General features: G+C 43.7%; 1 protein-coding gene across 1 annotated transcript in view; it reads right to left on the bottom strand.

Moving 5' to 3' along the window:
* The window catches only part of c1ql3a (complement component 1, q subcomponent-like 3a), a 35,968-nt gene extending 25,352 nt beyond the window's left edge, over positions 1 to 10,616 (bottom strand). The window contains exon 1 of the mRNA XM_034560202.1: positions 9,697 to 10,616. Coding sequence (XP_034416093.1) covers positions 9,697 to 10,287 — 591 coding nt within the window. The 5' untranslated portion in view covers positions 10,288 to 10,616. The remainder of the gene's footprint in view (positions 1 to 9,696) is intronic.
* Between the last annotated feature and the right edge of the window lie 4,897 nt (positions 10,617 to 15,513).

Below are 15,513 nucleotides of genomic sequence, written 5' to 3'. Positions count from 1 at the left end.
ATTTGTGTAATGAAATATTACATTAATCAAGTATTTCTCTATCTAGGTTTTACATTTAAAGAAAATGTTCATCCAGCAGAGCAAAGCTCTCCCGACCACAAGTGACCTTGAAGAACTGATTCATTGCGCTGAAGCTTCGTCAAATGAAAATTAAATGGATGCCACTCTTGCCGCTTGTTATGTGCGCAGCTACAGGACCCAAACGCCGTCAACGTGGGAAAAGCAACTTTATTGCTCAACAGGATACAAAAACAGGATTCAAAAGTCTCACACACACACAAGATCTTCCACGATCTAGACAAGACGAACCAACAAAGGGGAATGACACGAACATGACTTAAATACAGAGGGCTGGTGCAGGTGATTGGACACAGGAGGAAACAATCAGGGACAGAGCAGACAATCACAGGAAGTGCAGAGAAACAGAGGACACTAGGGACAAGGACTTCAAAATAAAACAGGAAACACGACAACACTACAGATCCTGACATAACCCCCCCCACTCAAGGGGCGGATTCCAGACGTCCCAACACAGTCCCCCAGGGTGGGTGGAGGGGAGCCGGAGGCGGGACCAAAAGCCTGGCAGAAGAAGTCCGGGGGACGGGCCGGAGGACGCCCACCAGGAGGACTGACCTGCTCCGGAGGACGGGCAGGAGGAGCTGGGGTCGGCCGGGGCGCCGACGGGACACGAGGAGCTGGGGTCGGCCGGGGCGCCGACGGGACACGAGGAGCTCGGATCGGCCGGGGCGCCGATGGGACACGGGGAGCTGGGATCGGCCGGGGCGCCGACGGGACACGGGGAACTGGGATCGGCCGCGGCACCGACGGGACAGCATCGGCAGGAACCGGCGTGGACAGCGGCGCAGCATCGGCAGGAACCGGCGTTGACTGTGGCACAGCGTCGGCAGGAACCGGCGTTGACTGCGGCGCAGCGTTAGCAGGAACCGCCGTAGACTGCGGCCGAAGCAGGACCCTGTTTAACGCTTGGAGGGACTCCATCATGTCCCGGAGAGCGTCCTGGGACAAGGCAAAGGAAGCAAGGGCCGGCCGGAAGTCCGATAGGTCACAGGAAGTTGGGGTTGGCCGGAACACGGAGGCGGCAACAGGAACAGGCGAGGGCTGCAGCACGGAGGCGACTGCGGGAACCGGAGTAGTCTGCGGCACAGAGGCGGCAGCCGGAACCCTCCAACGACGCGGTCCGGAGGTTTGCGCCCCCCACTCCGGGGCTGGGCCTGCGTGACCTCTGCCACTGGGGCTACGAGCCCAACGGGTCCCGTTGAAGGGGTCTGGTGTCGAGACCCTATGGGGGTTGTAGTTCCCCTTCTGCAGGCTACGAGGGCCCCCATAGGCCAAGCGGGTCCCTTCGAAGGGGTCTGGTGCCAAGACCCTATGGGGGTTGTAGTTCCCCTTCTGCAGGCTACGAGGGCCCCCATAGGCCAAGCGGGTCCCTTCGAAGGGGTTGTAGGCTGGGTCCATCGTTGGTCGGTTCGTTCTGTTATGTGCGCAGCTACAAACACAGGACCCAAACGCCGTCAACGTGGGAAAAGCAACTTTATTGCTCAACAGGATTCAAAAACAGGATTCAAAACAGTCTCACACACAAGATCTTCCACGATCTAGACCAGGCGAACCGACAAAGGGGAATGACACCAACAGGACTTAAATACAGAGGGCTGGTGCAGGTGATTGGACACAGGAGGAAACAATCAGGGACAGGGCAGACAATCACAGGGACAGGAAGTGCAGAGAAACAGAGGACACGAGAGACAAGGACTTCAAAATAAAACAGGAAACACGACAACACTACAGATCCTGACACCGCTGGTAGTTTGATTTCGTCTAGGTCTTTGACTTATTCATGTGTACATTTTTCTTGGTTCAGCTGTAGCTTTAAAGGAATTGTATTTTTGTATTTTAAGATTATAGCACCATTATATAACATTGTGCTTTCTTGTTTCTATGTACAGGGTGGGACAGTGACATGTCTTCCATTATCATCCTCCTCCACCTAATTCCTCCCTCAGCCCAAGGTCGGAAAAGACCGAGCAAGGTGTCCGCAACCAACGCTGAAAAGCATCTTGTTGTGTTCATGAAAGTTTGTATTGTATTTATAATTTTTATTTCATTTTAGTTGATCTTATGACAGAATCCAGGAACTCTAAGGTAATGTTTATGAAATTATACTTTAAATGTATCAGGCATGCCTGTGCCATCTGTATTATATCCCTTGTGTGAGACCGTTCTAAACTTTTTGTATATATACCTACAGTAATAATTTAAGATATTGAACCAAAGATATTTAAACCATTTTGACCTGTGCTTTTCAATGTTTTAACTGTTGCACATTCTTTTACTTTCAGAGTGGAACAAGCATCCAAGCTCATGTTGATAACATCAACAGCATCACTCAGCCCTATCTACTTGCCGTTGGGATGAAGAGGAGCACCATCCAAGCATTTTTCATCGTTCTGGACAAGGAGGTACCATGCAAGTCAACTTGTTCTCTTGGTGCTTTCGATGAACTTCGATGAACTCTTCAAGGCCAGCTAGACTTCTACAGTAGTTAATAAACACATTGACACACAGGGTGGGCAATAACTTGTCTTATTTGATATGATGCGTGTGATCTGTTTTGTTTGCAAGACTAATTTTGGGAGTACCAACATGCTTTTGAGGCATATGCGATTGATTCATGGTTTCTGCCTTGGTAAATCGCTTCACCTGAAATGTGCTCAGGCAGGATGTTGCCATGTTTTTTATACCTTTTCGGGCTTCAGGAAACATTTAAAACATGCTCAGGAAATTGAGCATGAAGTCGAAACTGATGATATTGTAGACGGTGAGGTTGTTGCAGATAATGCTCAGTCTCAAGATTTTGTAACTGACAAATGTTCCTATATTCCAATTCTAGAAACATTGCAGTATATTCTAATAAATCCAAACCTCAGTGACATGTTTACATGTAGCTACACTCCCAAGGACGGTTTATATTTCGATTTGAAAGATAGATTGTACATGAAGGGACATCCTCTTTTTTCTAATGAAAATGGTGCATTGCAAATTCAATTATTTTATGATGACTTTGAGACAGCAAACCCATTGGGATCCAAAAAAGGTGTACATAAATTGGGCGCTACATTGAGAAGTTTTCCTCCAAAGTTGAATTTGTCTTTAGTCAACATACACCTGTGTGCACTTTTTCATGTCCAGGACATTAAAACCTATGGGTTTGACACCATACTTCAGCCAATTGGCAATGACCTGAAAGTGCTTGAAACTGATGGGATTAAAGTTCCCACGTTCACCGGAGCTAATCTTGGCATACATGGAATTTTTGGGTTTGTTGAATCGTTCAGTGCTCGGAATTGCTGTCGTTTTTGTGTCATTGAGAAAGGTGCTTTCCAAACTATATTTTGTGAAGAAGAAACTGTAATATTACGAACCAAAGACATACATGTAGACCATTGCCATACCATAAAAACAAATCCACAACTAACTCGTGTTTTTGGTGTGAAGCGTTCATGTTTATTGAACTCTCTGCATTATTTCAACATGGCTGATAATTATGCACGACATTTTAGAAGGAGTAGCACAGTTTGAGGTCAAACTTGTACTGGAGTATGTGCTGGAGAACTTTATAACTGCCAAAGAACTGTCTCGTACAATAGAGTCATTTGGTGACCCCAGGTTGGTCACCATTTTGATATTTGGTGATCTAGTCCAGAGAGAGGATGAGTACTGGCATCTTTTAATGTTGCTTCTGCATATTGTGAATATTGTGTTTTCTCCAGTGATAATGGATGGTATGACAACCTTTCTGAAACACCTTATTGTAGAGCTTCATCAGCTTTTTAATTCAATTCAATTCAGTTTATTTTCTATAGCCCAATATCACAAATTACAAATTTGCCTCAGAGGGCTTTACAATCTGTACACAGATGACATCACTGACCTTTGACCTCACATCGAATCAGGAAAAACTCCCCAAAAATAACCTTTCACAGGGAAAAAAAGGAAGAAACCTTCAAGAGAGCAACAGAGGAGGATCCCTCTCCCCGGATGGACAGAAGCAATAGATGTCATGTGTACAGAATGAACAGAGTTACAGAGTTACATATACACATTACATGAATATGACAATGTATGAATGGAACTCCAATCCATGAAACAGAAGGAGGTAGAGAGGAGGGGGGGCGGGGCATCAGCAGGGCCAACGCGAGACCGGTTCACCAGCATCAGACACCTCCAGGTCCAATGGACCCTATAAGACGTGAAGTCACATCGACTCCGGGGAAGAAGCAGAGTTAATAAGGTGCAGGAGTGAGTCATGTAGTTGAGGGTAGGGTGCAGGGGTGAGTCATGTAGTTGAGGGTAGGGTGCAGGAGTGAGTCAGGTAGTGGAGGGTAGGGTGCAGGAGTAAGTCAGGTAGTGGAGGGTAGGGTGCAGGAGTGAGTCAGTTAGTGGAGGGTAGGGTGCAGGAGTGAGTCAGGTAGTGGAGGGTAGGGTGCAGGGGTGAGTCAGGTAGTGGAGGGTAGGGTGCAGGAGTGAGTCAGGCAGTGGAGGGTAGGGTGCAGGAGTAAGTCAGGTAGTGGAGGGTAGGGTGCAGGGGTGAGCCATGTAGTGGAGGGTAGGGTGCAGGGGTGAGTCAGGTAGTGGAGTGTAGGGTGCAGTGGTGAGTCAGGTAGTGGAGAGTAGGGTGCAGTGGTGAGTCATGTAGTGGAGGGTAGGGTGCAGGAGTGAGTCAGGTAGTGGAGGGTAGGGTGCAGGGGTGAGTCATGTAGTGGAGGGTAGGGTGCAGTGGTGAGTCAGGTAGTAGAGGGTAGGGTGCAGGAGTGAGTCAGGCAGTGGAGGGTAGGGTGCAGGAGTGAGTCAGGTAGTGGAGGGTAGGGTGCAGGGGTGAGTCAGTTAGTGGAGGGTAGGGTGCAGGGGTGAGTCAGTTAGTGGAGGGTAGGGTGCAGGGGTGAGTCAGTTAGTGGAGGGTAGGGTGAGTCAGGTAGTGGAGGGTAGGGTGCAGGAGTGAGTCAGGTAGTGGAGGGTAGGGTGCAGGGGTGAGTCATGTAGTGGAGGGTAGGGTGCAGGGGTGAGTCATGTAGTGGAGGGTAGGGTGCAGGGGTGAGTCATGTAGTGGAGGGTAGGGTGCAGGGGTGAGTCATGTAGTGGAGGGTAGGGTGCAGGAGTAAGTCAGGTGAAGGCGAGTTTGAAGAGGTGGGTTTGAGGGCTTGCTTGAATGCTGAAAGGGTGGGAGCCTGACGGATGTGGATGGGGAGGGCGTTCCAGAGGGGGGGGGGGGTGCAGCAGCTGAGAAGGAGGGTGACGATGGAGCCATCAATGTTGAGAGAGAAGGTCTGGGGTGAGGGAGTTAGGGCCGATGATGAGTATTTCAGATTTATTGCAGTTGAGTTTCAGAAAGTTCTATTGCATCCATAATTTTATATCAGTGAGACAAGTGGTGAGAGTGGAGTGGGTGACTGAGGTGATGGTCTTGGAGGAGAAGTAAAGTTTTGTGTCGTCAGCGTAGCAATGGAAGTCAAGACCATGACTACGGATGATTTGTCCAAGGGGAAGGATTTAAATGATGAAGAGGAGGGGACTAATCACAGAACCTTGGGGGACACCGTGGGTGACTGGGGAGGTGTAGGATTTAAATGTCTCTTCCTGATAGCACTTTGTAGTTTAACACTTTAGTAGCACTTAAATGTCTCTTACCGATAGCACTTTGTAGTTTAACTTTATTGAAGAAATTGTACTTTCTTGATTCTTGTTGTTCTGAGTTTTGACTCATGGTTTAATGCACTTATTGTAAGTCGCTTTGGATAAAAGCGTCAGCTAAATGACATGAAATGTAAAAAAATAGCTTCATAATCGTCCCTGCTTCTCAAACTCTCAGCTACTGAATGATGCATAAATCTAATGTATAAATGTCAAACGATGACGCTGTTTACATTCAATCCTTTTCTTCTGTTTGGTCGTTATTCATTGTACTCTTCATCATGTTCTTTATTTATTTTATTTTTTCCCTATTTTTCAAGATTGGGTAGCCTAGCGTCCTAAATTCAATCTAAAGTAAAATGATCTTTCTTAATCTAATGGTGTCTTATGGTTGAAGATATCATTCTTTTTTTACGACTTGAGTTATTAATAATTGCTACATATCTTTTATTTGTCTTAATTATTATTTATTTAAACTGCGACAAGCAATAACGCTGCATGTGTTAATGGTAATATCTGAATGAATTGTAAGATGATATTCATGTGAGTTCACAGATATAAACACATGAAGTAAAATGCACACTATAAAATACACAAAGTTAAAGTTTGTTGTTACCTTCGCAAAGTACTTTTGCGGAGGTAATGTTTTGATCGCTGTGTATTTATTTGTAAATATGTGTTTGTTATTCGCATAACTCAAAAAGTATTAAACCAAATCGCATGAAATTTGGTGGGATGATTGGCTGTTATCCGGGGACCATTTGATTAGATTTGGGAGCGATCGGGTCAAAGGCCAAGGTAAAGGTCAAGGTCATGAAAAGGTCAAAATCATATTTCTATCATAACGCGGTAAATTTTTATCCAATTGGCATGCAACTAATGCCAAAATGTTCAGAATTCAATGCCCGATCTTGTGATATGCGACATGATACAATGACGTCATAACCCTTCTTAGCGGTTGAGGGTCGAAGGTCAGGGGGGTCACGACCTTGCAAAATGTGCGGGGTTTGTCATAACAGTCAATTCTTATCCGATTTGCATGAAAACAGCACCAAAATGTTCACTGTTCTGTTCCCCACCCTCTCATGCATACAAAGGTCAAAATCATAAAAATGTCAAAATCATCTTTTTACCATAGCGTTTTTAATTTGTGTCTAATTTGCATGATACTAATGCCAAAATGTTCAGAACTTAATGCCCAAATGTTCAGAACTTAATGCCAAAATGTTCAGAACTTAATGCCCAATCGTGTGATGTACCAAATCAAGGCTGATGTTCATACATAATTCTTTTGTGATGTTTACCACAATATCTGGTATCAAGTTACACCAATTTACTGTTCCCCACACTCTCATGCCAAGTACCAAAAAGTGGCTGCGGCGAAGGTATGCGCTCTACCGAGTGCCCGTTCTAGTTTATTTATCTTTCAATTATGTCTCGATTATTGCACTGTTGATTGTTTTTATTTGTATTTGTATTGTATTATTCTATATCTTTTTACTGTTATTTACAATGCCAAATTCCTTGTATGTGCAACGTACTTGGCAAATAAACAATTCTGATTCTGAAGAGATACAGGGATTGATCGTTGCATCAAATTATTTTAGGACATTCAGAATAGTTTTATTATATTTTATCATTTTAAATTCAACATCAGTCTAGTTTTGTCCCTGTATGATTCTGACATTATAGTCCGTCCCACCTGAGATGCGAGCAGACAACATGTATAAATGAGGAGAGCGGCCGGTCCCCCGACCGGTGCCTCTCACTTAATGTCAGCTGGGATCGGCTCCATAATGCAGCACCAATCACCGGGTCAACCACGACTCTTACACAGCGGTGTGAGCACATGGACTGTGGGGTCATAAAATATGAAAGATGCACGATTGACACCTCTCCAGCTGGTGGGGCCCTTGGCGTTATTCACCACTCATCCTTCTATTTTCTAAGGTTTTTTCCCTTGTGGTGGTGGAAGAAGTATTCAGATCACTTACTTAAGTAGCAGTATGTAAAAAAACAGTCCATTACTAGTTCTGCATACAAAAATGTTTTACTTAAGGTATTATGAGCCTTATGGGCAATTAGCAAGTCCTCATTATGCAGCAGATTTGCCTGTCAGATTTATAATGTTTTATTTATTTGATTGGCATATAATTATATTCTACATATATAAATAAGGACGTATTTCATTTGAATGAAATGTGTCTTTATTAGTTGGTTTGAAAAAGTGCAGTGGTTAATTAAACAGGAGCATCAGCATTTAGGTGGATGGAGCATGCACACCGAGGACGGGACAAAGACTAAGATCAACTATTTACATAATGTAGCACAATAAAAGGCGGTCTTCTGGGCAGCCGGTGATTTCGTGGTGATGCCAAATAATGCCAATAATTATAGGTTACTAAAGAATGACTTATCAGGATAAATCTCATCTGATAGCAGTGGCTTATATATTATCATTATTGTTATAAAACATATTACTATACTTACATGGAAACTATTACACCATCAGAGAATAGCTTTAAATAAAATAACATCTCTGTCTCTGTTGGAGACACCTACAAAATGTAATTTTTCATATGCAGTGAATTGACAGGCAGATGTCTTCAGATGTTATTAAAAAAGGGAGAACATTCCCTGCGCTTTCACTAGTTTTTTTATCAAAAACAAGTGAAACAATATGCCGGTGGGTGATTGAATTTTCTTTGTGGAAATGATTTCTGTGAAATTGTTTCTTGAAAAAGCACTGAACACAGTTGATCACTGCACATAATTAAATTTAGAGAATGAATTCATACAATTAAAATAAATACTCGTAAGATGGAAAACAACTTCTTTCAATTAAATCAAGTGATTTCAATATGGATGAAAATAAAGGCGAAGGGCTCTTTCATTAAGTGTCCATCGTGTGTGAGGCGGGGCTCAGCAGTCGTCCTAATTGAAACACGTCTTTCAGCAGCCTGATTTGTCATGGGTGCCGCTCCGCTGCTTCGACCCGGACATGTCGGCCATGTTCGGCCGCAGCGTCGCTCCAGCAGCAGGCTGACAGCTCGCTGGAGCGACGCTGCAACACGCGGATTAGATGTGCTGCTGACAGGCGGATCACTGGAGAGCAGGACACTGTGATGAGGAGACAGCAGGCAGCAGAGGGCCTCTGCCCATCCTCGGGCTTCACTTTTATTATTCAACTTACTCATTCCTACTTTTTGCACTGTATTTGATCATAAATGATTCTACTTTATATTAGGCTTTGCTGTAATGTGGAGATATTGTGTAGAGTTATTTCACATCTTCCCTTATTTCATTTACAAATAATTGTGAATTATAATGTCATATATATATATATATATATATATATATATATATATATATATATATATATATATATATATATATATATATATATATATATACACTTGCATATACTTATTTACAACTATTTATGAAGAGTTCTGTACTAATAGTAATGCAGGAGATATTACAATTACCTGACTGTCCACCGTGATTTGCTGTAAAGATGGATAAATGTTGAGATCACTGATTAATGCCACTTGTTCTGATTGAAATGTGAAACTAGCTCGTGGGCTCCTGCAGCACTGCTGTCCTGAAGTATTCAGTTCACAGGCTGACATATTGTCAACATGTCCACCGTGTTCATCTTCCCGTGTGGGTAGAGACAAACGAGCCCTCCTTTCTGTCGCAATAAGCCCACCGACCTCTAGTGACCCTGTCTCCTCTCATTCTTTTAGGTATCAGTTCCCTGTTTCCACCAACACACACACGCGCACACGCGCACACGCACGCACACACACGCGCGCACGCACACACACGCACACACACACACACACACACACACGCACACCCTTTATACTACACCGATGTTACATGCTGATCGCTGCCTGAGGGATGTGCAGACTGCACCGTGAAGGAACCGGAACACCAGTGGATGAAACGCGCGTGGACCTCCAGCTGTGTGGGATGTGTTACCTGGTTGTTTTTGCACAGATCGGCCCACATGCTCGTGCCGTCCCCTCCGCGCATCAAGACGTGGTAAGTGAAGAAATAAATCCCAGGGATGGAGCACGTGAACTTGCCGGTGGTCGGGTCGTAGTGGTTCCCCAGGTTGGTCACCACGTCGTCGAACTTCAGCACCTCGTAGCCCTCGTGTTGCTTCTTCAGCCCCGCGTAAAAGGCGATCTTGGGCACAGTGCTGTAGGTGGCCGCGCTGATCGCTCCGGCAGCTGCGCTGGGTCCCGGAGGTCCCGGTAACCCAGATCTACCCGGTACACCCTTCTCTCCCGGTGGCCCCGCTGGTCCGGGAGGACCTGGCTCACCGGGAGGTCCCCTCGGACCCGTCTTACCCGGACGACCCGGTTCCCCTCTCGGACCTTGGATAAAAGTGGGTAAAGACTCTACGAGGCGGTTGTCTCGGACCGTGTCCGTCGTGACGGTGCTGGTCGGAGACTTGGTTCCGTAGGGGTCGCACACCATCCTACAGGTACCAAGCATCTCGTAGTGCGCCGCCGACCCCGCTGAGTTTACCAGGACCGGGATGAGGATGACCAGAACCAGAACCATTACAACCCCTAGGACCCCTGCTGCCACGAGCCGCTTCCTGCCGACCAGCCGCGTGAGCGCAGGACGATCCGGTTGTCTGCTTTTGGGTGAAATGTTGCTGGCTGGAGAGGAAACGCTTACAAGAGAAAGATGTAGCGGAGCTACACGTTGTTGCTGATGTTGAAGGAAGTTGTGAACACAGAAGCTGCCGCTCTGCTTCTCCAGGTCCCTGAAAGTTCTCTACGTGTCGGGGACTTCCAAACGCATCTCTGAAATCCAGACGTGGGGTCTGGCCACTCCAAGGTGAGTCCAGCAGCTGAAGTCTGCAGGTGGATCAGGGCCAGTTAGACCGTCTGCCTGATACCCAGAGCTCAAAGAGTCAAAGCACAGATACACAGCAGGAGGGGGGGGGGGGGGGGGGGGGGGGGGGGGGGGGGGCATAGAAGATCCTATCGGCCAATAGAAAAAAGGTTACCCAAACATAGGGATGGGGTTTTACAGAATCTGATTCCAGTCAAGCCAGAAGACTCATATTAATCATAATAAGGAAACAAAGCCACACAAACACACACCATGTATTGCTTTAGTCTGCTTTATACATGACGTGTATCAATTTTATTTGCAATTTTAAACAGATATTTTTTTTCTCATCTCTATGTCCACCCTGACATTGTTATTCTAACTACTTATACTTATACTCCTAGGAATACTACTGTTTTCCCTAAATATTGTAAATGTTCTTCTGTTGTCCTAAAATAATAATAATAATAATAAAATATATTGAAAACCACATCTTTGATTTGGGAATAGAGCTGTCCAGATAATTATTGCATGGATTCAAATGTAGCAACAACCAAAACTGTTTTAATATTCTAGCAATGCCAAACTCCTCCAACCTAAATGTGTAACTACTTACAGATGGAACATCAGACAAGTTCATCCTCTTTCTAGGTGGCGAGTCCTTCTCAACATGAGTTGTGTTATGATCTCAGACTTATGACGACAGCTTGAGAAAAAACTAAAAGCTTGTCAACTATCTTGTTTTCCCCAAACTACATATTTTTGGCTAATAATGCACATAGCTGCGTGAATGGGAAATGACTTTTAAATATTCACTTTATTTAAGATGATATTTAGGTCTGTTGATACACTGTAGGCCAAAGGTTCTCAGGACCCCTCTTATTGTGAAGGGAACATGAGGACTACCTTCCCAAGTAAATGGCAAAAAAAGAAGTTGACTGTAAATCAGAAATCAGAAACTTTTTTAATAGCCAAGTAGGTTTACACCTACAAGGAACTTAGTGTGGTGGGTGGTGCAACATAGGACGTTAAACATAACAAACAACAACAAGCAACAACAGTAGACAACAAATAAACAATCAACAAAGTGCAGACGAGACATAGAATAAAATGTCAAAAAACAGAGTTACAGACAAAAACAACAAAAAACAAGGAGCACCAAATCACCGAGGCGGCCGTTCGCGGCGCCATGGTAACAGAGGATGTGTGTTATGCCACCGTCAGCTATATTGATAAATATCAAATAAATACTCTGCTTACCCACACCCATCATCATAATGAATACACATTTAGTGTATTCAGGATCATATTTTCTCACCACTGGACTAACTGTATATAAAATAGTTCAAACTAGCTGCACCTGTCTAATAATGTCATATAAGATCATTCATCAGTTAGGGTCAAGTATTTGTTTTGATACTTTAAAGAGACAGTGTGCAACATGTAGGGGGGGTTATTGGCATATAGTGAATATAATATTCATAACTGTCATCACCTGAAACTGAGAATCCTTATGTTTTCCTTAGCTTAGAAAAATACATTTATATTTACATAGGGAGTTCTCCACCAACTCCCCCGTGTTCAATTCAATTCAGTTTATTTTATATAGCCCAACATCAATGGTAAATACTGTTCAAAGAACGGCTTGACAAACCTTTCATTACTGCAAAATAGCAGGTGAACAAAATAAAGCTACACAATGTACTTCCATAGCTCTACATGAATATAAATAGGATCTACTGTCTGGTTATTGTAGGATCGTATTGGTGGAATTTGGTCATTTACGTCAAGGTTCAAGGATCCTTCGTTGTCATTGGGCAACACAGGGATGCACAAATAATTGCAGTTGTTGCCCATTTGTAACACAACAATTCAATTCAGTTTATTTTCTATAGCCCAATATCACAAATCACAAATTTGCCTCAGAGGGCTTTACAATCTGTACACATACGACATCCCTGACCTTTGACCTCACATCGGATCAGGAAAAACTCCCCAAAAATAGAAAAAACCTTTCAGGGAAAAAAGTGAAGAAACCTTCACTAGAGCAACAGAGGAGGATCCCTCTCCCCGGATGGACAGATGAACAGATGTCATGTGACCAGATGAACAGAGTTACAGAGTTACAACACATTATATGAATATGACAGAAATTATGAATAAATGGTAGTAGGCATGGACCATGATCCAGACCTCCACAATCCATGAAACAGAAGGAGTATTGGATGTGAGGTCAAAGGTCAAGGATGTCTATGTGTACAGATTGTAAAGCCCTCTGAGGGGAGTTTGTGATTTGTGATTTTGGGCTATACAAAATAAACTGAATTGAATTGAAAGCTTATGGGGCTAACAGTGCCTGTTGGCTGTTGGTCGGGACGGCATTATCAGCTGTAAGCGCCGTATGAGAGCAGTGCAGAGCGGCCATGAGCTAACCAGTAGGACACGCTCACATGCATTAATATGCACACAGCCTATTTCAACAAAGCACATAGATAATCTTTGTATTGCTGTTATATTAATGCTCTAAGTTCTGTATATTTCTCTAAGTAAAACAGCTGCTGTATATTAGCGGCTCATCCCTTTGGTAGGTGGGGTGCTTTCTTCTCTGCCGGTGTCACCACTCTCATTAAAGTGGCACTGTGCAGCCCCCCTCAGACAATCAAGTCCGCCCTGACACACAAGCCACCTATGAATCACCTTGTGAAAATCAATGGGCTTAAGTTAGCCTGGGACTCATTGTGTCCTTGGAAAGGTGTGAGATGAATTGAGAACAACATCAGGCAAAAGACACGGAGGAGAAAAATCACCAAAGAGTGCAGCAGGGACTTTGGTTAGACTGAGCTTCATGGTCACTGACTGATCTTTACTTTCACTAAGCTAACCAATATTAATTTGGCCTAGTGATGTATGGCGCTGTTTGTTTTCAGACTCTGATAGTACAGTCAAAATGCAACAGAGGATAAGTCAGGTTGCCATTATTACTTATTCTCAAAAATGGATGGAGGTCTTAAACGAAGGCTACCACATGGAATATTCTTTGAAAACCTTGCCTGCTGCATAACTTTCCTGAATATTCTCCTCATTCTGTAGATTAAACTGGAAAAAACAGCCTTATGCAGCCAAATAGCATATTAAAGGTGACATATAATGCCCATTTTCTTTTTTTTTTAAACTTTTTATTTCAAGTAACAAAGAACGCGACAAAACATTGTAAATGACAAAAAAGAAGATTAAAATAAATAAATAGATAAATGAAGAAAATGAAAAACAATAGGGGGTCAACAATCGCTCTTTACACTATTTAGGACCCTTCTTTTCTGGTCACTTAATCCCTTGAATCCACTTCTCCCAGCGCTGCTCATGGGTCCCAGATTGTAACCTTAGAAAATGAGTATTTTTTCCATATTGTGTATTTCCTCAACAATGTCCAGCCACTGTCCTTGGCTTGGGGGGTCACTTTTAATCCAGCTCCTTGTGATGGTCTTTTTAACTGCCAGTATCAAGATTTTATATAGATAGTTGTTCTTATGGATTAGATCACCATGTATTAGTCCCAGATAAACGATCCGTCGGTCCCTGGGGATCTTATAGTTTAAGACCTCCTCCAGAGTCTGAATGACTTGGTCCCAGTATGTTTGGAGTTGTGAGTGGTTGGCATTCATCTGCCCACACTCTCTCCAGCATGGCTGCTCTTTACCTAATTGTTTATATATGTGTGGTGTAATAAAAAAGAGGATTAGGTTCTTCCACCCAAATTCCCTCCATTTTCTAGAACTAGTGGACGTCTGTTGCGTTGTACACATGGAATGCCAATCACTATTCGACAGTTTGATGTTCAGTTCTACTTCCCATTTCAGTTTTATATATAGTGTGTTACTTCCGATTCGTTTTTGTAAACTACTGTACAGTTTGGAGACCAACTTTGAGGGGGTTTGTTTGTAGGCACCTGTCAACACTTCGATCACTTCATTACCTTCTGCTGATATTCCTTTTTTAATTTCTGTATTGTAGAAGTGTGTTAGCTGTAAATATCTGAAGAGGTCCCTGTTTCCTAAATTAAATTCTCTTTTGAGTTTTTCAAAAGTTTTAAAAGTGTTTCCCTCTATAAGTGTACATACTGCAGTTATTCCCATTTTCAGGTTCATATATTGATTTCTACTAGAAAATGTTTGCATGCAATGGCGTTACAAAAACCCTTAATTTCTCTCATGTATTTACCCTCTGTCTGAAAAGTTCTGGTTCAGCTTTAAGCCCCCTTGCCTGATTGGCTGCAGCCGGTGTTCCACCCCAATTGGTTTTCAAACCTACTGGTTTCCCTCTGCAATTCCCACTATTGCTCAATACATGTACTGGTACTTTTCAGTACTAGCTGCTTTGGCATAATTTTTAACACAAGGAAATTATAGAAATTGTTTAGGCTGTACAGTTCACAGTAGGAGCGATTTTCTTTTCAAACCTAACATTTCAGAGACCGTGCCGATTATTGAAAGAGGTAATGTGAGGCGCCATGACGAGAAAAAGGTCAAATCTTTTGAGCAAACGTGCCCACTAACATAAGAAATAAAGGCAAAGAAAATAAACAATACAAGAGCCCAATATGATCGGAATCCTAATACATGAATTCACTGTCCAAGAATTATTTCATGGACATTGTTGGGCTGTCTTGGTTGACACGCCTCTTCAATGTCGTATGGAGGTCGTGAACAGTGCCCATGGACTAGCAGACCAGGGGGGTGGTTCCCATTTTCAAGAAGGGGGACCGGAGAGTGTGCTCGAACTATCGTGGTATCACACTACTCAGCCTCCGGGGAAAGCTTATGCCAGGGTGCTGTAAGGGAGGCTCTGACTGTTGGTCGAACCTCAGATTCAAGAGGAAGAGTGCGGATTCCGTCCCGGTCGTGGAACAGTGGACCAGCTCTTTACCCTCGCAAGACTACTTGAGGGGTC

Source organism: Cyclopterus lumpus, chromosome 20, assembly GCF_009769545.1.
Source record: "Cyclopterus lumpus isolate fCycLum1 chromosome 20, fCycLum1.pri, whole genome shotgun sequence".
NCBI lineage: Eukaryota > Metazoa > Chordata > Actinopteri > Perciformes > Cyclopteridae > Cyclopterus > Cyclopterus lumpus.
This window is presented reverse-complemented; position numbering and strand designations above follow the sequence as displayed.